The following is a 22,329-nucleotide window of genomic DNA, read 5'->3' as shown; positions in this document are numbered from 1 at the left end:
GTCACGCTCGAGCGAGTAATACGACGTTATATTATATCTATTATGTATATTTGAGCATAAACAGACGCAACGACGAATTCCTGAAAATTTGTTACGACGCGTATCCCATCGCGTGTACAGTATACGATCGAGTGCGCTATCGGCTTTATTGTATTCTTTTTTCCTCGTATTTTTCGTTATTATATACAACACTCGTCGTCGTCGCGCTCATCGCACTGACGTGCTTAGACTCTGTTATCTTTTCTGATTCACACGCCGCCGCCGACGAAGAGAAAGAGAGAAAAACGCACCGAACCCCGGACGACAATTGTGCGTTACGGATTTATCGCGAATAATGTACTTATCTTATTTCGAAACTCGTACAAAGTACAAAAAAAAAAGAGGATGGAAAGAAAAAAAAAGTATGCCGATTACGAATGCACATCCTTGTCGCGAGTACATATCAAAGTATAATAACACAGGCGGAGGATATCAAACGATCCGATCGTGACCGTGTGCAGTGCGCGCCCGAGAATCGCAATGCAATTTTATCGCGCGTATCTTATTAAAATGTCGATCGCGTCTCTTTTACTCCAGTGCAGAAATCGATCGTCGCTGGTCTCTTTTAACTTTTGTTGTTATTGTTTATAAAAGATACAAGTTACATTTAAATATTTTACGAATATGTATCGGTACATAGATACATGTTTTTATCGTACCTTGACTATTCGTTCTATTTATTTCGACTCTCTTCCTTTACAGATGCCACACGAAGCTGAGTCGATCTCATACGAATCCTCCAGCCTACAGCAGCAGCAGCAGCAACAACACTCGAGGACGACGACAACGACGATGATTCCGCCTCCGAGCATTATTATTACCAATACCAATACTACTGCTGCTTCTCGCATTTCTGTGATCGCGAGAGGATCGCAACAACAACAGTGTAATCATTGTTCGCGTATAACTGCTGCATCGTTGCCGCGCGAAAAATCGCACCTCCTCTTCGCCCTATCTATGTAGTATAACAGTGCGCGGTGTACATGGCAAAAATTTTTAACGTTGCGTATTGCAAACGAATCTGCCCTAGAAAAAAATACATGCGGTAAAAGAGAGCGAGTGCGCGCAGCTTTTATTTTTATTTCATTTTACTTTGTATTTTTTCTCTCGTGGTCGTTGTTTTTTTTTTTTTTTTAATCGATCGCCCGAGGCTGCCATAAAAAAAAACATCAACGATGACGGTATCGTATACCGCGGAGGTAGCCACCTGTCGAGGTTTCGGCTGCTTCCTCAAATTACTCATCAGGTACAGTGGCATTCTGTCGCATTGCAGCTTTTTTCAACAATCACTCATACTGTTACTGTTTTTTTTTATAACAGGTGGAAAGCCAGCGTTTACAAGCTCATCTGGACGGACATGCTGCTGTTCCTTCTAATCTATTACGCTCTGTCGGGCCTGTATCGCTTCGGCCTCGACGAGGATCAGAAGCGCGTCTTCGAGAAGGTGGTGGAGTTCTGCCGCAAGCACGCGAGCTCCAGTCCCCTCTCGTTCGTGCTCGGCTTCTACGTCACGATAGTGATGAACCGCTGGTGGAATCAGTACATCACCATACCCTGGCCGGACTCGATCGCGGTATTCGTCTCGGCCACGATTCACGGTAACGACGAGCGCGGCCGCCTCATGCGGCGCACCATCGTGCGCTACGTCTGCGTCTGTCTCACCCTCGTGCTGGGCAACATCTCGCCGCGGGTCAAGAAGCGCTTCCCCACGCTGGAGCACTACGTCGAGGTGGGCCTGCTCCAGGAGAACGAGCTCGACATCATTCAGGGACTCAACGTGAAGTTCCCGAAGCCGAGCAAGCACTGGCTGCCCATCGTCTGGGCGTCGAGCATCGTGACGAGAGCGCGCCGCGAGGGCCGCATACGGGACGATTTCGCCGTCAAGACGCTCATCGACGAGCTCAACAAGTTCCGGGGGGCCTGCGGCAGCCTCGTGCATTACGACACGATCAGCATACCGCTCGTCTACACGCAGGTCGTCACCATCGCCGTCTACACGTACTTCCTCACCAACGTCATCGGCCAGCAGTGGATCCTCGAGGAGCCCAAGAACGTCGACATCTACTTCCCGATCTTCACCACGCTCGAGATGTTCTTCTACATGGGCTGGCTCAAGGTGGCCGAGACCCTCATCAATCCGTTCGGCGAGGACGACGACGACTTCGAGGTCAACTGGATCGTCGATCGCAATCTCCAGGTGAGTTACCTGATCGTCGACGAGATGCACCACGAGCATCCGGAGCTCATCAGGGACCAGTACTGGGACGAGATATTCCCCAGTCAGCTACCGTATACGGCCGCGGCGGAGCCGTTCCGCGAGGAGCACCCACAGCCCTCGACAGCGGGCATACAGCTGTCCGCTGCCCAGCAGGAGCTGCAGCCGTCGCAGGTGCGCATCGACGACTTGGACAAGGAGTACTCGCAGAAGTACGCGGACGGCATGAACGACGACGCCTGCTCGGGTATACACTTCGTGGCCAGCGCGAATAAATTATCACGGTTCGTCTATACGATTGTTTTTACTTTGAATGTCGATTACCGAGCGCTGAGATAATTTATGACGTAATTGCGTTGTTTCTTTGCAGAAGCGGAAGTCGAGTCAGTAATCGAGATAGAACAATTAGCATCGGGTCCACTCCTAGTAACATTGGAGGATCCCTCACTAGGATAAATAGCGTAACCAATATGCTTAAGCGAATATTCAATAAGGATGATAACCCGAAAGCGGGAAAACTACAAGGTTCCAGTTCCTCGGCCTCGTTGAGGGGGCCTCCAGGTAAAAAAACTCTCGACACTTTTCAAACTCGGACCACCGTTGTTACAAATATTAATCTTCATTCTCTAAAAGCAGACAAAGCAGCAGATCCTATGAAGATTGACGTCATCGAGGAGGTCGACGAGCAGCAAAATACCGTAACGTCGATGCGCCCCGATCATTATCCGCACATGCAGAGCATCTTCGCCCACGGGCCGCCCCCGCCGAGCGCCCCGGTCAATGTTCCTGGCTCGCACACGTCCAACTCGCGCCAGAATCACCACGACATACTGTCGGCAAGCGCGCCACTGGCGGGCGTGCTGGGCCGGTCCTGCGACAGCAACGACGCTGGCCCCAGCGGTGCCCAAGAAGGCAGCCCAACGAGATACCGTGTCAGGGCTTCGAGGTAACGAGCAGTTATAGTACAAGGACAAGTAAAAACTAAAAAAAAAGGAGTCATTTTAAACTCTCTCTTCATTTTGTAGGAAACTGTCGGTGCCTCTAGGCCAGGATTACGTGTACAGGCCATTGAACAATCGCGACACAGACCAACCGAGTACTCGTAGCTCTAGCCCGAGCCCGTCGACGACCGTCGAGGAGAACGGTTCAGACGACGAGTTCACCAAACTCAAACTCGAGCGCGAGAACAGCCGGGCCAAGAGGGCCGTGGAGAAGCTCACGAGCACCATCAGCATCAGCAATCGCCTGGCCGGCGAGGCTGCCGCCACGTCGCTCGGCGCCCTCGACACTGACATACTATTGAGCGAATTAGCGACCATGTCCAAACGCGCTTCCACCACCACCGCCCCGACGATCACGGAGTTGAATGACAAAGGACAAAGCTGAGACACTGTCCAATTACGTTTATAAATATAGATATATATATATAGTTTTTGTATCGTTATTATGTTTGTTCATCTTTTTTTTTTAAGAATTAGCTCTTGTAAGCAGAAGAGAAAAAATAGGAGAAATGATGATGGTTCGTTAGTTATATTAATTAATCGCTCGCACGCACGCGCTCTGTTGTTGCTTCGAGAATTTATTTTTATATATTATATATAAATTTTTGCAGCAATCGATTTTTCTAATAAAAGGAGAAAAAATGTTCTTAGCATTTTTTTAATTTGATGAATCTTTTTTCTTTTTATTCACGAGCGTATAATTTTTGCGTTACATACTGCCGACTGAGAGCAACGTGATATGTACTTTTATAATTCGTCTTAATATATTACAAATGAATCGCTATCGATGCGAGTTGAGAGGAAAACATCACTGCGGCCTGTTGATTATTTCCAGTATCTCTTTGTCGCTCTTCAAGTCTACGTATACGTGATTCAACTTGAATTGTGACGCATAATTTTCTTCGATTATCGATTCGACGAGCTTCGTTTGCGCGGCGAAGATCTCCAGCAAGAGCACGCCGTGTACTTTTAGATGCGTCGAGGCGTTCAGGAGAATCGCTCGGACGACTCTCAGCCCGTCTTCTCCTGCGTCGCGAATGTTTTTGTTTCTGAGGAAAAAAAAATTAGACAATAATATTGTGAGAATCTACGATTGACCTTCGCGCGTTGCACACTCACTCTTTTCGCCAATCGGCTAGCTGAGAGTACGGCGTGCAGGGCGGATTGCTCACGATAAAGTCGAATTGCTCGCTCTCGAAGTCAATCGTAGATTCGTCGTCGTCCGGGAGGTTCTGCTGAACTTCGATGACGCCGTCATCTTGCAGTGTGGCGTGTAGAACGGCCAATTTGGTCGGGTCGATACCCAACTTTTGCGCATTGTGTCGAGTCAGTTCGCAAGCCACGAGATTCGTATCGATGGCCACGACTTTTATCTGTCAAAAAAAAAAATTAGGTGAGAAAAAAATCAACGCAGACCAATCAATCGGTCGAATAAATGATGATGTGTAAATATTAAGCAAAGTTTTTAATTGTAGTACAATAATAATAGTAATTAATAATAATGATAATAAGGATTCTTACGCCGCAGTCGCACGATTTCGCGAGCGACAACGAAACAGCGCCGACTCCGCATCCGATCTCGAGCACGCCGCAAACGCTCGAGCAGCTTTGAGCTATGTGCTTCAGCAATAAATCAACAAGTACCTCAGTCTGTGATTCGGGAATGAAAATCGTCTGGGACAACCTGATCGATTTCACGTCTCGGGACTCGTCGCCTTCGCCTGTTATGTATTCGAGTGGCGCTCTGTATATGAAGCAAACAAAAACAAAAAAACAAAATGATTGTTGATTAAAAATACAAATAATTATTTTCAAATTGATCTTGACCTTTATTTCATTGCATACGTACTTTTTTAAGCGATTATCGCAGAGCAGCTGTAACTTTTCCAATTGAATGTCGTCCACGCATCTCTCGCGACAGTCTTCCTATTTAAAGAGTAAATAGTTGAATGAATAATCGATAAATAAACGACGTAAAATACTTACCTTGCCAATCACGTGGGCGATTATGTGCTCGATCGACTCAGCCGGCTGTAACACCCCCTCGTGCTGATGATGCTGCTTCCAATAAGATGTGGCGACGCCGATCGTGCCGTGATCGTCGTGAGCCTCGTGACAGCTCGCCTCGATCGCCGCGGGGACGCACTGCTGCAGATCCTTCAAGGAGTTGGATCGCTTCAGGCATTGAACCAGCGCCAACGGCTGTTTTTTCAGTAATTTCAGAGGTAGCATGTCGTGGTAAGTAATAAAAACAAAGAAAAAAATTGTCAACGAGAATTATAAATGCAAAATTAAATACGTCGGTTGGAAAAAGGTTGATATTCGCTATGGAGGCTTAGTGTTGTTGGCCGATCGTGCACTATTTGCAACGCGTGGATTGAACTTCGCAATGAGTAAATTAAGAAACAAACGGCCATAGGGTAAATATAGATTCTCGCATTGTATATGTGAATGTAGTTATATGCCTATAGCAAGTGGCATCATTCCAAAAAACAAAAGAGCATGGAGTAGCTCGCGCAACGATCGTAACAGTTTTTCAGTGAGATTGTCCATGATTGTTGAATCATAGAAAATATATCATTGCTTAAATTTTGCTTGGTTAAATAATTAAGAAATATAAAATGATTTTCTATTGAAAATAATCAATCATTCGATTTCCTAAAACGGGAGAAATTCAAAAACATACACTCGTACATTATTAGATAAAAGGATGAAAAATATATAACTCATAAATTTAGTCGTACCAACCATTTTTTTTTTTTTTTTTTGGTAAACATCGCGAAATCGCGCGCGATCCAAAGTTCAAGTATTCCCGCACTTCGGAGCGCTCAAAATGGCAGTCATCACAACAATTCATTTCAGACTGCTCCGTACGCGCCGCGCACCGCACAATCATGCAGCGGTAGTATCCGGCATCGGAGAGCATAGAATATAGTTTTTTTTAACAAAAACATCTTGCTTTATTTATTTAAACAGGTGGCACGTTTCCAGTGCTCACCCGACGCATTCCCGTCTAAGTGTATTTTTGCTTGGAAAAAGCAGTATTTTTCTCACCTGAGCTGTGTTTAAATCCAATCATCCAAAATGGTGAGTACAGACTCTTGTTTACACCGACTCCGTTTTTGCACGTGTTTTCGTTGCGTGATTATTGTTGAAAAAATGTCGGGAGGAGTTTCGGGGTTTGATTATATGATAGTTGGCGTGTCAAAGAATGTAAAGGTGTCCTTCGTGTCATGCTTTGAACCTTACTATATCAATGAAAATGATAATATTGATTGTACACATAACCGCAATTTTCGACAACTCAAATTTGACATTGAACCAGAAATGATTCTCCGAGGAGAATAAAATAAAAACAAGATGGTACTTCTATAAATTTAAGCACAATTCATTACTCAACTTCACAAATTTAAAATCAATTATTTTATATGAATTAGTAACAGAATTTTTTATTTATCCATAATTATTTATAAAAATATTACAATTTTTTTTCAGACGATTGGCAAGAATAATAAAATGCTCCAGCATATCAACTACAGAGTTCGAATAATCTTACAAGATTCTCGTACGTTTATTGGAACTTTTAAAGCTTTTGATAAACACATGAATCTTATACTTGGAGATTGTGAGGAGTTTAGGAAAATTAAGCCAAAAAATTCCAGACAACCCGAGAGAGAAGAAAAAAGAGTCTTGGGATTCGTTTTATTGAGAGGAGAAAACATAGTATCTCTGACCATTGAAGGTCCACCACCACCAGAAGAAGGTCTCCCAAGAGTACCGATGCCTGGTTCAACTGCAGCATCTGGTATTGGCCGAGCTGCTGGACGTGGAATGCCTGCCAACATGTCGAGCATACCTGTTGGATTACAAGGACCTGTAAGAGGTATTGGAGGTCCATCGCAACAAATAATGGCTCCCGGAATTAGAGGACAAGTTGCTGCGCAACCTCAAATGCATCCAAATGCACCAAGAATGCCAGTGACTGGTGGACCCCCACCAGGAATGCTTGGACCACCACCAGCGATAATGGGTAAATAATATTAACATCTACAAATATCAAATCTCTACGATATTTTTGTAGCCACTATATTGAAAAGAATTTTTTTGAATTTTCAAGATAATAATTTGAACATTTTTTTCAGGAATGCCACCAGGTATGCAGCCAATTGGACGGGCTGGACCCCCATTAGGAGCTCCAACCATTCGACCACCTCCTCCCGGTATGATGCGAGGCGTTCCACCTCGGCCATACTAAATATTCATAGAATAAAACTATCTAATTGAAGTGTTTTTATCTGCTACTATTATTTTGAAATTGAAATTCTGTTTCTTCGAGTTCTCATTTTTGAGAATGTGATGTTTGCAGAACTTAATATAATTTGAAAATTCATGTAGAGTTGATTAATCTTGTAAATTAATAATTCCTGGTTTTTTATCATGTTATTTACAATTTCGACTTACACATAAATATTGGAATGATTTGATAAAACCTTTTTTGTACCTTATGCATAATAGTGTATAAAGATTTCATGTTCAACTTGAAAAATATCAAGTATGTTTCACTGTCAAAAACATTAATCACAAGTTAATGAATTTTTACTTTTAGTTTTATAATTAAAGTAATAAATAGTCAATTTCAATAATTCTACAATTTCTAGAGTTCATATTTTATTCTATCTTCAATAAAGAACATTTAGCTCTTAGTTGTGTAATGCACAAAATTCCTCTCTCCACACAGAAAAACTGTGTTCAAGTTACAATCTCTTTGTTTCTTTGAGGAATTTGCTGGACTTTTCAGATACTCAATATCTGTTATAACATTAAAATGAAGAAAAGAATATTAGTGAGTAAAATTGCAATGCACAGCTGTAGAGCGACACGCGCTTCTCGATAAAATATAACTAAAATCATTGGTGTAAAGTAAAAAACTATTACATTTTGTTAAAAATCTTTATGTTACTAAAGAATTTACAAAATCATCTAGTTCATGATGATTTTGTGATTTAATTGTGCATCTTTGCAATACTTTCTGTGTTACAAAATATTGTAACTAAAAACTGAATAGTACAAGTTAGGACAGAACAGTTCAAGTAGGTCTAACGTTTGACCCCAAATACATTTTTGTATATTTATCATTCACGTAGCATCTATCTCAATAACTCAAGAGAGTTAATTCCACTCTTTTGATGTTTTATAATATTTTCAAATAAAAATTAACTTTTTTTCAATCCTTTGTGTACTGTAAATAACAACTTGTTGAGATTTTATGCAATATACAAGAAACCATTCTTTTTCTTGTAATTATGTGAATTATACATCATATAAATCTATATACTCTATATTTAATCATAAAGATAATAACTTTGTAATAAATATCTGATAGTTTACATTTTAAGCAAATATTTAAGATTTATATTGAACTTATTGCAAGAGACAACAAAACAATTGATATGCTTTTGTGTGTAATTGAAGATAATATTTAACTATAATATCAAGTATAACAGTCTACGCATAGCTAAGAACAGTATTCCAAATAGGAGGAAACCAATTAAAAAATTTAAAGAGGAGCTGTTTGAATTATTTACATCTTCTTGTAGTACACCATTCGTTGGTTCAAGATGCCTTTCTTGTGGAACAGTGGTGTTTGTATTTGAACTTGGAAATCTTCGTTCCCGCACATCAGTATCAGTGACTGTACTGCTTATTTCATCAATTCCTGAAGTTTCATGCTGCAATAATACAATCATAAAAGTTAGTACTTTAAGTAAAAAGTTTATATAAATAGCATGAAATCAAAAAATATTAATTTAAACTCACATTGCTGAGAAGTGGTTGCTCTCTAGCTCTAGATTTATTTTGCGATAACAAATTTACAATTTTACCACAGTGATCACATTCCCAGTTCAACGATCTAAAATGTTAATTTTTTTCAGAATTTAAAGTGGTAAGTTATGAAGACATTTACAAAGTAATGATAGTTTTCGAAATTGTTGCTTACTTCCAAGCTAGTTTCCTACGTTCTTCTGGAGCATAATCTAATGATCCGATAGTGCCATTCGCAGGAGAAGGCATAAATGCTATGAGAGCCAATAAGGCAGTCCGAATGCTCCATAAAGGCTGCCAAGTTTCTGGATGATGATCCGAAATACTGAGACATATTTTCTTGTTCACTTCGAATCGTCCATTAGGCTTAAATTTAAATTAGATTTTTTATAAATAAAGTGATTAACACAGTGAGAACCGCTGTATAATCATCTTAGCAAGTAATGCTGCAACGATTATTATAAAAATCTACTAACTGTCAATAAAATAATATTGGGTGGTTTCATGGGATACTCAGGTGGTAATATGATCTTTCCATGATATATTCCACCCTCAAAATCGGTGGACGGTGGACCCTGAATAGTAAAATGCCATTCGAATATATTTTCTTCCAGTGGATAGGCGCAGTACTCGTCGTTGGCATCGTGAAGCTCTTGTGCTTCTTTCATAAGCCGTTTAACAGCTACAACAATAAGATAATGCGTGGAAGAGTTCTCGCCTCATGAATATTCAGTGTTATTGAAAAAGCTGTCAAACCTGAGCTCTTGGTATTGAATTTGTTTTCGAAAGCCATGGTCCGCGATTATTGTTGTTGTGTATACACGATGCTCGGCGCTATTTGGAATGACGACGTTTTATAAAATTAAACAATACGTGACCTCGCTCGCGGCGCGTTTTAATGCTCAAAAACTCCGAAGTACACGTATGATTATTGCAGGCCGTAAAACGATCACGCGAGAAACCGTGCTCGGCATTATCGTTGACGATACTTTGTTGTCGTCGATGACATATCGAGCTTTTAATCGAAAAAATTACCACTACACACTATCGGATAGATTGCGCATCACACGACGAGATTTGACCGACTCCTTTTTCTTTCCTACACGATCATTCCTTTCTTCCTCGATATATCCAGCTTATTTACATTGTAATGTCACAACTGTTCTTCTGCACGATACATGTCAGGCATTTCTGCTACTATACACACACTGCTGTGACGCGCGATTGATTCGGAGCTATTTGGTAAACAGACACGGACTCGCGACGCGATGGCCATAGAACGATATCATTCGCGCGAAGGAATAACCTTATTTTAGATTGACGTGTCTCGGTGTGTGTTACTGCATGTTTTCGTGTAGTATGCGTGTCCGTGTGCGCGAACGAGTCGCGCGATAATTCCTTATCTCGCGCTTTCCCTTATTTTTGCCTGTTGCCAGGTAGCACTGCCGTGCGCGAGACCTTTATACAATATGCAATGTATTAAAAACGCGAGCGCGAAATTTTCGTGCGACGATACTGGTTGTGCGATTGCGCGCTAAAAACTTGACAATTTGACGTTTATGCCGTCGAGTGGCTTAAGCACGACGATTTCGAAACTGACGGATGTTTGTCATTTTTTTTGACAGATTTCAGAAGCGTGCACGAAAACAATTGATGCGTTCGTGCCGATAACTGTATTATTCGGAAATGATTGAAAAATAATTTTGGTTTAATTCTTCCCATTGAAATAAAATTTTTTTATGAACAATGAAACCTCAAGCTTTAATTTTTAGTCAAGACAGTGCATTGCAGCTTTGCGGGTTCATTGGTGAAAATGAAGTAAACGATAATGAACTAAACAATAATGAATAAAGAGGAAAAAAATCCATATGAATTTGATACTTAAAATGAATTTTATTACATACACATTATTTTATAATAATAAGATATATATAATATATTAAGGAAATTTTCATTTAAATCATTAGTTTAATGTGTAAAAAACATATTTGCAATTATGAATATGCTTAAATGTAAATACTATTCTATTTGTCATTCACACCACTACTAAAAGTATTTTTTCCTCTTAAAATTAAAATTGATAAAAAAGTTTAGGTATTAGTCAAATTCAAGCTGACATCCCAATTGATCGTGACAATGATTTTTAAATGACGCTATAAAACTCAGAAAATCGCACTTTAAGTACGTTTGTTTACAAGATATTTTTGGAGACCGCGTCAAAAAGATCTTATAAATATTAAATTTCCGTAATTTCTGTTTAAAATATTTCTTTGTAATTTAACATTTAAACTATTGATTAATAAAACCAAATTCTTATACACATATTCTACTGTGTCAATTAATAAACCATCATTTCATTCTGTATCTAATCAAATCAATATCATAATTACATAACAATTTCACCCTAAAAAAGTTTTTTTCACATTTATGAATAAACAAAAGCTAGGCCAGTTATGTTTCTATTTATATTTTACTTATATTTCTGTACACGTGTACAATTATACATGCTCTCATTACATGTTCTTCCAATTTTTAAAATTAATGCAAAAAAGGAAATCATTAAAAGCCTTGTCTTCAAGAACGAATCCAATTCAATACATGTAAATAAGAACACTTGAGATTGTTTTACTTTTCAGCATAGTTTGTTAGCCTTTTTCATTGGAATTAATTTCCAAATAATAGCTCACCGCAAGGTAATGTGTTTCAAGATATTCTAAATTCATTAAGAATTTAATTTTTAAGGAAATTTCTCACAATTTTCATGAAAATTATTTTCCTCCAGTTGATTATTATCAGAAATTTGTTGAGTACTTATTTGTAAAACTTGGTATTCATCATTTTCCGACTGCGTAAAAACCTGACTTGATGTCCAATCTCGAGTATGATCGTACGTTTCGGAACAAATAGTTAAATGTTCTTGATTAGGTACGTCATTAATGATTTTTGACTTGGCTATGTTCAATTCATCACATGGTAATATTTCATAGGACGATGTACTTATTGCACTATCTTGATCTTGGTCTCCGTCTTGATTTTCTGGAGTTTCTGGAATGTATGATGAAGCTGCCACTTCGTCCTCGTTGATGAGTTGATATGACGATGCGTTTACTTCATCAGAAACATCACCCGATTTCAAGAATAAATCATCGTTTTTACCGAAACTAATACCTTCGTTATTAAGATCTGACGACATCTCTTTAATAATGTTATCAAGAGGGTACACTTGAGTTCCTTCGTATTCATCTGTACGTTCTTTTGCATTCGGTAATTCAATAGTCATAAGTTTTGAATCATCTTTAGCAGCTTCATCAGAATTATGAATATTTTCAGTTTCCATTTTTTCACACATTTCAGTACTACCAGAATCCTGAGTGATAATCTTTTGATCCAGAACGTAGGTTGGTTCCTGTAAAATACAAATAGCGTTTCAATACATCAATACATTTGATAGGACATTTATTTTTCACTATTTCATCTTTTGAAATTAAATAAATGAAAGTCTAAACAACAAAATAATTATAATAAAACTGTTATCAATAGATGATGATTTGTATGACCTGACTTCTTCATTCATAATAGAAAAAATTTTATAGAACAAAAGATTTACTAACAATAAAAAATATATAAATTGGAAATAGGTAAAATAAAGAAGCAAATGAAAAAGAGCTACTACAAACAGAAACTTAGTAAACCTGAATCTATAAAGAAACAAGAATTAAAAACTCAATTATTAAAACATGTTAGGAAAACTACATGGGGTAATGAACATGAATCTTCAAAAAAACAATGGAATAAATCGCTCGAAGTATTGAGCTTTCTCAAGTTGTCAATTCAACTGACAAGCTCGAAAACATATACCTATTTTTTAAAAATAATCTAAACACAGACACACAAATATTCACCTGAATTTTTTCATCGTTCGATGATTTTTCCGATATGGTCATTTGGGCGATCGTCGAAGCGGCATTTGTTTCATTCTGTCCCTCCATGCAAACAACACTCTCAGCCTGTTTGGCCGTTTCGAACGACTCGCTCTTGGGAACGTACGATACCGTGAACGAAGTCTGAGTCGTACCGTTGCTCTGAATCTCGAACGGTGACATTATGGGCTGATTCAGAGTCAAGGAGGTTTCTAGCACCTGAGACGAGGATATCGGCTCTTTCGGCGGTATGATCGTCGATTGCAAAATGGTTTTGTTTATGAGGTTAGTCTGAGATATGTTCTCGAACGTCAAGGTATCCTGTGGTTCGGTCACGACGGCGAACTGATTATTATCCGTGGCTAGGCTCGTGCCTGCAGGCAATTCGATGGTCGACGACGATTTCGCGATGCCACCTTTGCCCTCTTCGAGCTGCTGCAGATCCACGATCGGATTGTTATCCACGAGATAGACCTGTTGTTCCAACGAATTCGGATCGAAAACAGTGCCGTTTTCACCCATCACGATGAAATTATTGTCGATCGGATTGTAACGGCCCTGCTCGTCGAGAGTGACAAGAACATACGTTTCGTTGTTGTCTCCTAGATTCACGGGTGTATCCGTAAATATTACCGGCGTCTCTTTGTTGTCCCCACTTACTGCTGGCAATGTAATGCTAAAAGTCTGCGCAGGAAGCTGCAGATGTTGCTGCTGTATCTGTGGCTGTTGCTCACTGACGATTTTCGGTTGCTGCAGTTCAGTAACGATGACCGGTGGCTGCTGAACGACAACTTCTTTCGCAGGAACAACTACAGGAGCAACAACAGGTGTTACCATTGGACTTGCTGCAGGCGTAGTGACAGTCTTGGCAGTTCTTTTGGGCGTTGCTGTTCTTTTGTTGCCAGTAGCTCTTGCTGCTTTCGGTTTCGGGGCAACCTTTGGTTGCAATTCCGTCGCCACTTGTTTAGGTACCGTTATTGTCACGGTACTGATCGGGGTACTCGGCGTGATCGGAGTCGTCGGTGGCTTGACTTTTTTCACGGGTGTATCCTTGTTTACCGATGCAACAGGAGATACCGTCGTCTTTTTGCTAGCAGCCAGAGCCTTGATGCGAGAGCCGGTAATCGGAGTCAGGACTGCCTTTCTCGCTACATTTTCAGCGATTTTTGGGCTCGAGTTCAGTGTCGCCATAACGTCGTCTTTTTTGGCGGGTAACTGCTGCGGCACCACCTTTTTGAAACCTGGATTACCCATTTGCATTTGCTTCAAATTTGATATCTCGATGCCGGGAATTTTTTTCTGGCCGCCGAATTTGGCGCCTGTGGCGGGTTCCGATACGAGAACTTTGTTATCGATAAGTGTGGGAACATTATCCAACGGGATGTCGGAGGAAAATCGTTTCTGTACAATTTTTTTAGGTACTGTCTGATCATTATTGGACATGATTATGACTTTTCCATCTGGATGTTGAATTATTTTTGTATTTTTCGAGACTGGCTTGACCGTTTGCTTGTTGTCCCTCTGAATGACCGTGTCTTGATTCTTCGACGTCGACGTCTGCACGATTATTTGAAATTGATTTGACGAGGCCGGCATCATACCTTTAACAATATATTTGTCGGTAGGCTTGACGTTCAAACTTGTAGCCTTCGACGTTACCACTTGCTTCTTCATAACGGTGGACGTAGCAACGCCGGCTCGCAATGGGCTGTTGTTCGAGCTAACCTTTGGCAACGTTCCGAGCTGCAGTGTCAGGGCCTTGCCGCTCGCCTCGTCGGATTTGCTGGTCAGCGTCGCGGGCAACTGCTGATGTTGCTGTAACTTCACCGGAGTACTCAATCGTTTTCCGGCGGTCGTTAGTATCGAGCTGATGTCCGTGCGCGCCACACCGAGATTGTGAGTTAACTTCTTCTTCTTCATTGGCGACTCTACTTGCTCGATTATCCGAGCGTTCGCGAGCGTCTTGGGACTAGTCTTGGCTCCAACTTGATTGATGATGAAGGTTTTCGGAGTAGTCGAGATCGAGGTCACGCCACTGTCTTGCACCAATGTGTTATTCGTCAACATCTTCAGAGTGTCCGCCTTGATGTAGTTAATTTTTTTCGAATCAGCAGATTTGTTGCCGCGAGAGCTAATGGCTCTGGTTTTAAATACCATTGGTCTGTCCAAGGTGACGTTCTCGATGATTCTGGGCTTTTCGCGTTTCGGCGTCACCGTCTTCGATTCGGCTACGACGCCACTGTCTGTCTTGATAGAAGTATCAAGCGCGCTCAATTTCACGGGTGACTTTACGATGCTCGGAGATAAGATGATCTTCTGTTCCTGCGATAACGCAGCGGTTGAGATTTTGACCTCGTTCGATTGCAACTTCGGTTTTTTATCATCTTGAACGCTCGGCGCGGCAGCATTGACTGCCACTGGCTTTTCTACATTACTTTTCAATGTACTTGGAATTTCTTTCTTTTCGTCCCTTTTGATGAGATTAGACGATACGGCCTTGACCACTAGCTTCTTATCTGTGATCGTAGCTGTATCTAAATTGCGAGGCTTTTTTTCGGGCGATTTTTTGGGCAAAGTCACTTTTGGTTCCAAATCAGGAGGTGTTCGACTCACGGAGGTGATAATTTGCATAACGTGATCCGTGACAGGTTTTTCTGATTTAACGTCTTCGATATTTTTTTCGACTTTCTTCAAACAATTCAGATCATCTGTTGGAACAAAATAAAAATTTACTTTCCAACATAGCAATAGTCATAGATTAATTATTCAAATTAATAAAGGTAATACTATAACTTTATAAGAAATGAAAATTTTAAAACATTTAAAATGGTCTGAAGTGAGACTACCATGAAACGATGATTGTATAGAAAAAGAAAATGAAAAAGACTAATGGAAAATGCCACATAAAATGTAGCTTTACTAGAAGATCCTACTTGGATAATAAACAAATATGGGTATTTTCTTAATGAAATTATATTAAAGACAATGACCAGTATATTCAATCATGTTAACACATTAGATTACAGCAGAAATCAACATATTTTTGAGACGTTTCTATTTGTTTCACATTTGATTAATCAACGTAATAAACGGAAACTTCTAATTTTTTTCATTGCTTTAAAACAATTTAGCCAAAAGAGAAACCATTTAATACATATGGTTAGCAAAAATTTAATTCAATTAATCATTTGTATTAAGTATAATAATTTTTCAATAGGTAATGCGTACAACATTTTTTGGTGTGTAATCCATTTATTTAAATTAAAAAAAAATTTTTTTTACAAAAAATGCAGTTTCTAAAACTACTATTTACCATTTACTAATTCTTATAAATTAGGTATTAAATTAAAATTAATACCTAAACAATTTTCCTATTTGATAGGAAACCAATTTCATAAGAAATTAGACTGATTGCACGCATATGTTCAATTTTAATTCAAAATTACAAATTAAATAATAAACCATGCTATGATGATGCATCACCAATGTTTGAATTACTAAAACTACAATTACCTTTTGAATCATGAAGTGGCACAGTAAGATTTGAATTAGTAGAAGCAGTATCTGTATTTAATTGATATCCTTCATTCGTTTTCTTTGGACTGATTGCTCCTAATGGTGGTAAGCTTGAATGTAGATCACCTTCCTCAATTTTTTTTCTTGGACTTTTCATTGGCGATACTGGTAGAGTATCTTTTTTATCATTTTCCTCGATTTTTTTCTTGGGACTTTTGGCAGGTGAAATTAATGAGGTGTTTGATTGAAGTTCAGTACCTTCGCTTTTTTTAGTTGGACTTTTTGAAGATGAGGTAGCTACAGTATCCATAGAAAGATCATTTCCCTCACCTTTTTTTCTTGGACTTTTTGCTGGGGATATAAGTAAGAAGTCTGTAAAAAGTTCATTTACATCATTCTTTTTTCTTGAACTTTTAATTGGAGTGGTCACTACTGCTTCTGTAACTAGTTCATTTGCTTCATTCTTTTTTCTTGGACTTTTAACAGGAGTGGTCGGTACTGCTTCTGTAAATAGTTCATTTGCCTCATTCTTTTTTCTCGGACTCTTAACTGGGGTGGTTGGTGCTGTTTCTGTAAAAAGATCATTTCCCTCTGCTTTTTTTCTTGGACTCTTTGATGGGGATAGGGAGGTTATTGCAGCTACTGTAGAGAGATCATTTTCCTCAACCTTCTTTCTTGGACTCTTGGTTGGTGAGGTTGATACTGCATCAGTATGCAGTTCATTTCTTTCATTCTTTTTTTGTGGACTTTTTACAGGCAAGGTTGGTAAAATTTCTGTTAATTGATCACTTCCTTCACTTTTTTTTCTTGGGCTCTTTGTTGGAGAAGATGGTAAAATATCTGTGTGAAGTTCATTTTCAGACTTTTTTCTTGGACTTTTGATTTTTTCAACTTTTGTTTCTTCTGTTACTTTTTTTACAATTTCACCAGTCTTTTCAATAATTGATTTTGTTTCAGAATCTTTTGGTAGTTCCAGTTTGTTATCTGAAATAGCTTGACTTCCAGATTCTTGGGAGTTCTTACGAATTGAAGAAACATTAATATCATCAACATCATCTTCATTAAAATCAAAACAAGACAGTTCTCTTGACTTATCTAAATTACTATCACTTTTTTCAGAAGACTTTGTTTTTTCCACAACACTTGTAACAGACTTCTGTAATTCTTCTGATTTATTTTGTTCACTTTCCTTTTCTTGAGATAAATCTATTGTTGATTCATGTGATGGGCTTTTCAACGAAGTAAAACCTTCAGTTTCATTTAATAACATTTCAGATTCATTGAGCAATTCCTTATCTTTATCATCTTCATCGACATCTTCTTTTTGTACAATTTTAGTTTTATTTTCAGAATCTGGGCTATCACACAGATCATCATCATCAGAGTCTAAATTCCAATCAGCCAATAGTTTTTCACGTATTTCTGGATCAGATTTTTTAATTTTTGGTGGTTTTTCAATTTCTGCTGTGACACTTTTCCTTTTGTTGCTATTTGTTGTTGCTGGCTTGGGCTTTCTTGGGGTATCATCATTAGTTTGAGATACATTCTTTTTAACAATTTTCTTTGCTTTAGCTTGGGGAGTTTTGGGCTTACTTTTCTGAGGTGTTACAAGTTTTGTTTGTAATTTAGAATCATTTTCAGAATAATGAGTTTTTAAATGATATATTATCACATTTACTCTGTTCGTAGAAAAATCACAAACATAACAAGAAAATTCTCCACTTGTACTACTTCTGTTCATTACAGGATTGCACGAAAACCTTTTTTTGGGACCTGAATCATATTTACTATCTCTTGAAGATTTTTGGCCTATCAAATTAGCTGATCTTCTTGATTTTGTTGGAGGTTGAGGTGAAGGTTTACTACCAAATAAGTCTGAAACATTTGGCCGTTTTTGTGGCATAAATCTTTCTTGAGACAGAATATTTGGATCACCATTTGTCAATGTTTCTGCTGTTTTAACATCTCCAGGAAATTTTTCCATAAGTTTTGAGCCATCTTTAGATTTAACTCGATATTTGTCTACAAAACAATTGTAAAGTTATAGTATATCAATTATTGTTTTATATCTTAATTTTAATATCAATTACCTAATCCTTTTCTAATGAATTCTTCTTTTTGGGTACAGTTGTAATGATAAATTTGATGGAAATTTTTAACAAACTCACTGAAATTTTATAAATAGGATTGATTAATATACAATGTTTTTAAACAGTTTCATACATGCCTAATAGTATCATATTATGATTTATTATAAAACGTATAAGACATTTAAATTACTCACAATGAATCTTCTTGGAAAAATTTTACAGCAGCAATTATAGGCTTTTTTTCAAATTCAGCTTGGATTTCTTTTGGTAATTTTTCTAAACTGATAACTTGACCTGGCCACCAGTAAGATCTTAATTTTACCCATACAACATCACCATCCAAATATTCAATAGCAGTTTGGTCACACATGATTGCAAACTAGTTAATAAAACTTTCTTCAATATTCAATTCATACAACCTATAAAATAGAAACAAATTTCAAGATTAAAATGAGAATTAAGGAATTGGTGAAAGTACGATCATTTATAACTGCTATTGGAGAGGGCACTATTATATAAGGTAAAGATGTTTAGAAAATAGTGCAAAAGTTTTTTTATTTGAATACCTTTGAAGTTGGTAAGTTATCAATATATTAATTCAATATATTCATCAAAAGTCTTAGAAACATGATTTTATGATTCAAATATTCTGAGCATTGGATATTTAAAATGTAATCTAACATTTATATTTACAACTTCAAGTTAAAAAAAAAAATTTAATTTCACATAAATTAGCGCGAGTATAATTCTATGCACAGGAGTAAACAAAGTTAAATCACGTCTCACATGAGGAAAAAATGACTTTAAAATCCTTAGAAATACCTATACACTAAAGCCGAGTTTTCGTATGAAAACAATGCGGCAAGTTCGTCTGTGTTTATTTTCACTAGAGGCTTATTTTGACTCGGCGTGTTATTCAAATCGGCTAGCTCTTTATGATAATTAAGTCGTACGACTGTCACTGTCCATCCGATATAAATGAGCTCTCGCGGATGAGGCAAAAAAAAGATGATGGTTCACACGTTTTGATCGAGTCAAAGAGTCACGGAGTCGTAATCAAAGCCATAAGATCTACGCTTCTCACCTTTTTCACTGATAAGTCTTCACAAACGGGCGAGTGTAGTAACTCATTTCCTATCGTACATAACTACGGCACACAGCAGTTGTCCCGTTTCACATAACCTCTCCGAGCGCAAATCTTCTCTTCTCTTTCTCTCTGTCTCTCTCTTTCGGCAGCTACGTCGCTTTGCTAGTCGATTGTATAGTTATTGCGCCTAGCAGTATAGTTGTACGGGAAAAGCGGAAAGTTTACCAATTGATCACTCGCCAAACCCAAGCGTTCTTCTCGTGTACGTATATCGAAAGCGGGGGGATATATATGCCTCGCCGATAAGTCGTGTCTCTCGAGGGCCCCGAGACTTATCTCGAAGAATCCTCTCTATATGTTAGCACACACGCAGCAGCAGAGCGGAGCAGCACTTCTTATAACGCGCGACTCGAAAACATCGTCGAGGCGCGTTCGCGAAAAAGTCCGCCTACGTTGGTATTATTATATACGCCGTGCGCGACGAAGTACGGAGAAACTGACTTACACTATAGCGTCGCTTATATGTACATATATTGTTGATACACTCGCGCAAGGGGCTTGATTCTATCTATATACATATAATGTATATTTCATATATATATATAGCTAGCGCGACTCCTAAAAGACTTTGGCTGCGTGGCGGGTAAGTTGGTATCACTCGTGCGATATGTACAAGTGCGTCGCGGTCGTCGACGTCGTCTCGCCGCCGCAGCCGCAGTATATGTATTTACAACCTAGAGGAGAAAATGCGGAGCGCGATATGGTCGCGCAGACGTTAGTTCGTCGACATTAGGCACGAAAGGGTTGTGTGTACAATGGAACTGCTGCGCGCCGATTTTGACGCTTGGCGATAATAGCGCGAGTAATCGGAGTCGTTGGCGTCGGGTGGCGCCACCGGTCGGTAAATTTGCGCGAAAATCGCGAGCGACTCCGAATTCCAAGTGTTATAGTTCGCTGACTCGCCGCGCCTCTGTTGTGATCGCTGTCAAATTATGTAAACAAAGCCGCATAGGAATATAGGATAGGAGAAAGCGACTTCTATTCGTGTCGTGTATATTCATAAAGCACATGCTTCCCTCAATTAATTTCGATATAAGCCCCCCTACGTAAGATAAACAAAAACATAGAAGTTAATTAACGCATCGCGCGTTATAGGTATAGGTAAGATTTAGCTCCGTATTATTTTATACGAGTAAATGAGTAAATATATTGTTTATAAGAATAAACTATTTGTACAAGAGTTTCCAAGTATAGATTAATTATCTAAAACGTTTTTAATCTTCCATCGATTAAATTAGTATTAGTTTCGCCCATGAGAATTTAGATATGTTTTTTAGCTTGGTCCAAACGAAACTAATAACTATGTTACATCATCAAATAGAATATCCGCTTCGAAAGACTAATCAAAATCATGTATAATTTCGCTTCTACAAATTACAACATTAATTTGTGATTCCCTTAACCGAAAATCAGCCTTATTAATTACAGCCATTTACAATGGTTGAAAATACGCAACTAGTGCGCGCGCGAATACTACGCGTCGGGGCATTTTGAGCTTTACGCGTGTATTAAATGCGTCAGGTGTCGTACACAAAATGCGCGAGCTGCCAAAATACACGCGCAATATTTCATGTAATTCGGCTCGTGGAGTTTCAACGGAATCATAAAGCTGTATCTTTAATTCATAAATGGACTCGCGCTCGCGATTCGGCACACGGTATGCATGTACACGTCTCTTTGCCGAATCAGTATGTATAGATAAAATATTCAAAAAGCTCATTCATATCATCGCAGCGCGCGTATGATATGTACGAATGCACATATTATATACGAATTATATGTATTACAGCGTTAATCGGGAAAAAATTGGTCGAAATCGATAATTAAAATATTTCGCATCGTTTCGCGTTCTGTACAACTCTCTCTCTCTGTGTACGCATACAACTGGTGTGTATGTATGTAATACATGTTACAACTACTACTGGTAGGTATGCACTACCCCCCGCGCGCGCATTCTGCAAAATCTTTAAACTTTAACCATTATCTTTGCCCGGGCTCTCCCGCGCCGCGCTCGCTCTCGCCTAGGTAGGTAGAGAGCTTTATTGCGCTTTATATCTATACATACGTACACCTTGCCTCGCAGCTCTCCTCTATATATATGTGTCTCTCTGCACCGAGTTCTCGCGCGTATATATAATGCCCACGCGACGTATAGGTATACAACACGCAGACTGCACGCGGCCCAACTTGTGCAGAAAACGCAATAACACTCGAAGCCCCCGGACCTGCACAGCTCTAGCATATTACAAGCGAGATATTATTTATCGCGCGAGTAAACTAACAACCACGCTGCCGAGACACAGCGCGAGAAGCTATATGAGCGGTGCGGCTGCGATACATGTATAGAAAAATATCACGTGCCCATAAATTGTCAATGTTTTCTCCAGTAGCTTTTCCGGGGGCTGCTGTTGAGGGTAAAGGTGAGCGAGAGAGAGAGAGAGAGAGAGAGAGAGAGAGAAAAGAATGCTAAATTTAGCCTCGCGAGATGTATGAGTAAAAACGATGATTCGATGATTAATTTTCCGCGGAACAATTCCTGTCGTTGCTGCTGTGAAGCGATGAGATTAAATTTTGTCAC

The 22,329-nt window shown here is 39.1% G+C and overlaps 5 protein-coding genes across 8 annotated transcripts; 2 read left to right on the top strand and 3 right to left on the bottom strand.

Moving 5' to 3' along the window:
- The first annotated feature begins 1,149 nt into the window (after positions 1-1,149).
- On the top strand, positions 1,150-3,858 carry LOC106656535 (bestrophin-2-like). 2 transcript variants are annotated; one of them, XM_014377562.2, is made up of 5 exons: positions 1,150-1,285; positions 1,360-2,538; positions 2,625-2,815; positions 2,891-3,200; positions 3,280-3,858. In XM_014377562.2, the coding sequence occupies exons 1-5, from the start codon at positions 1,215-1,217 to the stop codon at positions 3,638-3,640; spliced, it is 2,112 nt and encodes a 703-aa protein (XP_014233048.1). In that variant the 5' UTR covers positions 1,150-1,214; the 3' UTR covers positions 3,641-3,858. The 2 variants fall into 2 exon arrangements, with proteins under 2 accessions (XP_014233048.1, XP_023318545.1); XM_023462777.1 differs by having other exon boundaries at positions 2,888-3,200.
- A 9-nt stretch (positions 3,859-3,867) lies between these two features.
- On the bottom strand, positions 3,868-5,708 carry LOC106656504 (hemK methyltransferase family member 1-like). Of its 2 annotated transcripts, none has more exons than XM_023462778.1 (5): positions 5,242-5,708; positions 5,105-5,181; positions 4,900-4,999; positions 4,375-4,628; positions 3,868-4,304 (listed from the first exon to the last, which is right to left on the bottom strand). In XM_023462778.1, exons 1-5 carry the CDS (start codon positions 5,485-5,487, stop codon positions 4,064-4,066), a joined length of 918 nt encoding a protein of 305 aa, XP_023318546.1. In that variant the 5' UTR covers positions 5,488-5,708; the 3' UTR covers positions 3,868-4,063. The 2 variants fall into 2 exon arrangements, with proteins under 2 accessions (XP_023318546.1, XP_014232997.1); XM_014377511.2 differs by having other exon boundaries at positions 4,777-4,999; positions 5,242-5,512.
- Positions 5,709-6,128: 420 nt separating this feature from the next.
- On the top strand, positions 6,129-7,906 carry LOC106654326 (small nuclear ribonucleoprotein-associated protein B). The gene is made up of 3 exons (XM_014374134.2): positions 6,129-6,342; positions 6,751-7,285; positions 7,398-7,906. The coding sequence occupies exons 1-3, from the start codon at positions 6,340-6,342 to the stop codon at positions 7,508-7,510; spliced, it is 651 nt and encodes a 216-aa protein (XP_014229620.1). The 5' UTR covers positions 6,129-6,339; the 3' UTR covers positions 7,511-7,906.
- A 4-nt stretch (positions 7,907-7,910) lies between these two features.
- Positions 7,911-10,604, bottom strand: LOC106654318 (ubiquitin-conjugating enzyme E2 J1-like). The gene is made up of 5 exons (XM_014374123.2): positions 9,835-10,604; positions 9,555-9,760; positions 9,254-9,444; positions 9,073-9,166; positions 7,911-8,984 (listed from the first exon to the last, which is right to left on the bottom strand). Exons 1-5 carry the CDS (start codon positions 9,869-9,871, stop codon positions 8,739-8,741), a joined length of 774 nt encoding a protein of 257 aa, XP_014229609.1. The 5' UTR covers positions 9,872-10,604; the 3' UTR covers positions 7,911-8,738.
- A 925-nt stretch (positions 10,605-11,529) lies between these two features.
- Positions 11,530-20,343, bottom strand: LOC106657582 (muscle M-line assembly protein unc-89-like). Of its 2 annotated transcripts, none has more exons than XM_014379181.2 (6): positions 19,689-20,343; positions 18,799-19,023; positions 18,605-18,681; positions 16,512-18,536; positions 12,981-15,706; positions 11,530-12,484 (listed from the first exon to the last, which is right to left on the bottom strand). In XM_014379181.2, the coding sequence occupies exons 2-6, from the start codon at positions 18,972-18,974 to the stop codon at positions 11,816-11,818; spliced, it is 5,673 nt and encodes a 1,890-aa protein (XP_014234667.1). In that variant the 5' UTR covers positions 18,975-19,023; positions 19,689-20,343; the 3' UTR covers positions 11,530-11,815. The 2 variants fall into 2 exon arrangements, with proteins under 2 accessions (XP_014234667.1, XP_014234675.1); XM_014379189.2 differs by lacking the exon at positions 19,689-20,343 and adding an exon at positions 19,171-19,189.
- Between the last annotated feature and the right edge of the window lie 1,986 nt (positions 20,344-22,329).

The sequence above is a fragment of the Trichogramma pretiosum genome, unplaced genomic scaffold (genome assembly GCF_000599845.2).
Source record: "Trichogramma pretiosum strain Unisexual culture from Peru unplaced genomic scaffold, Tpre_2.0 scaffold1, whole genome shotgun sequence".
Lineage (NCBI taxonomy): Eukaryota > Metazoa > Arthropoda > Insecta > Hymenoptera > Trichogrammatidae > Trichogramma > Trichogramma pretiosum.
This window is presented reverse-complemented; position numbering and strand designations above follow the sequence as displayed.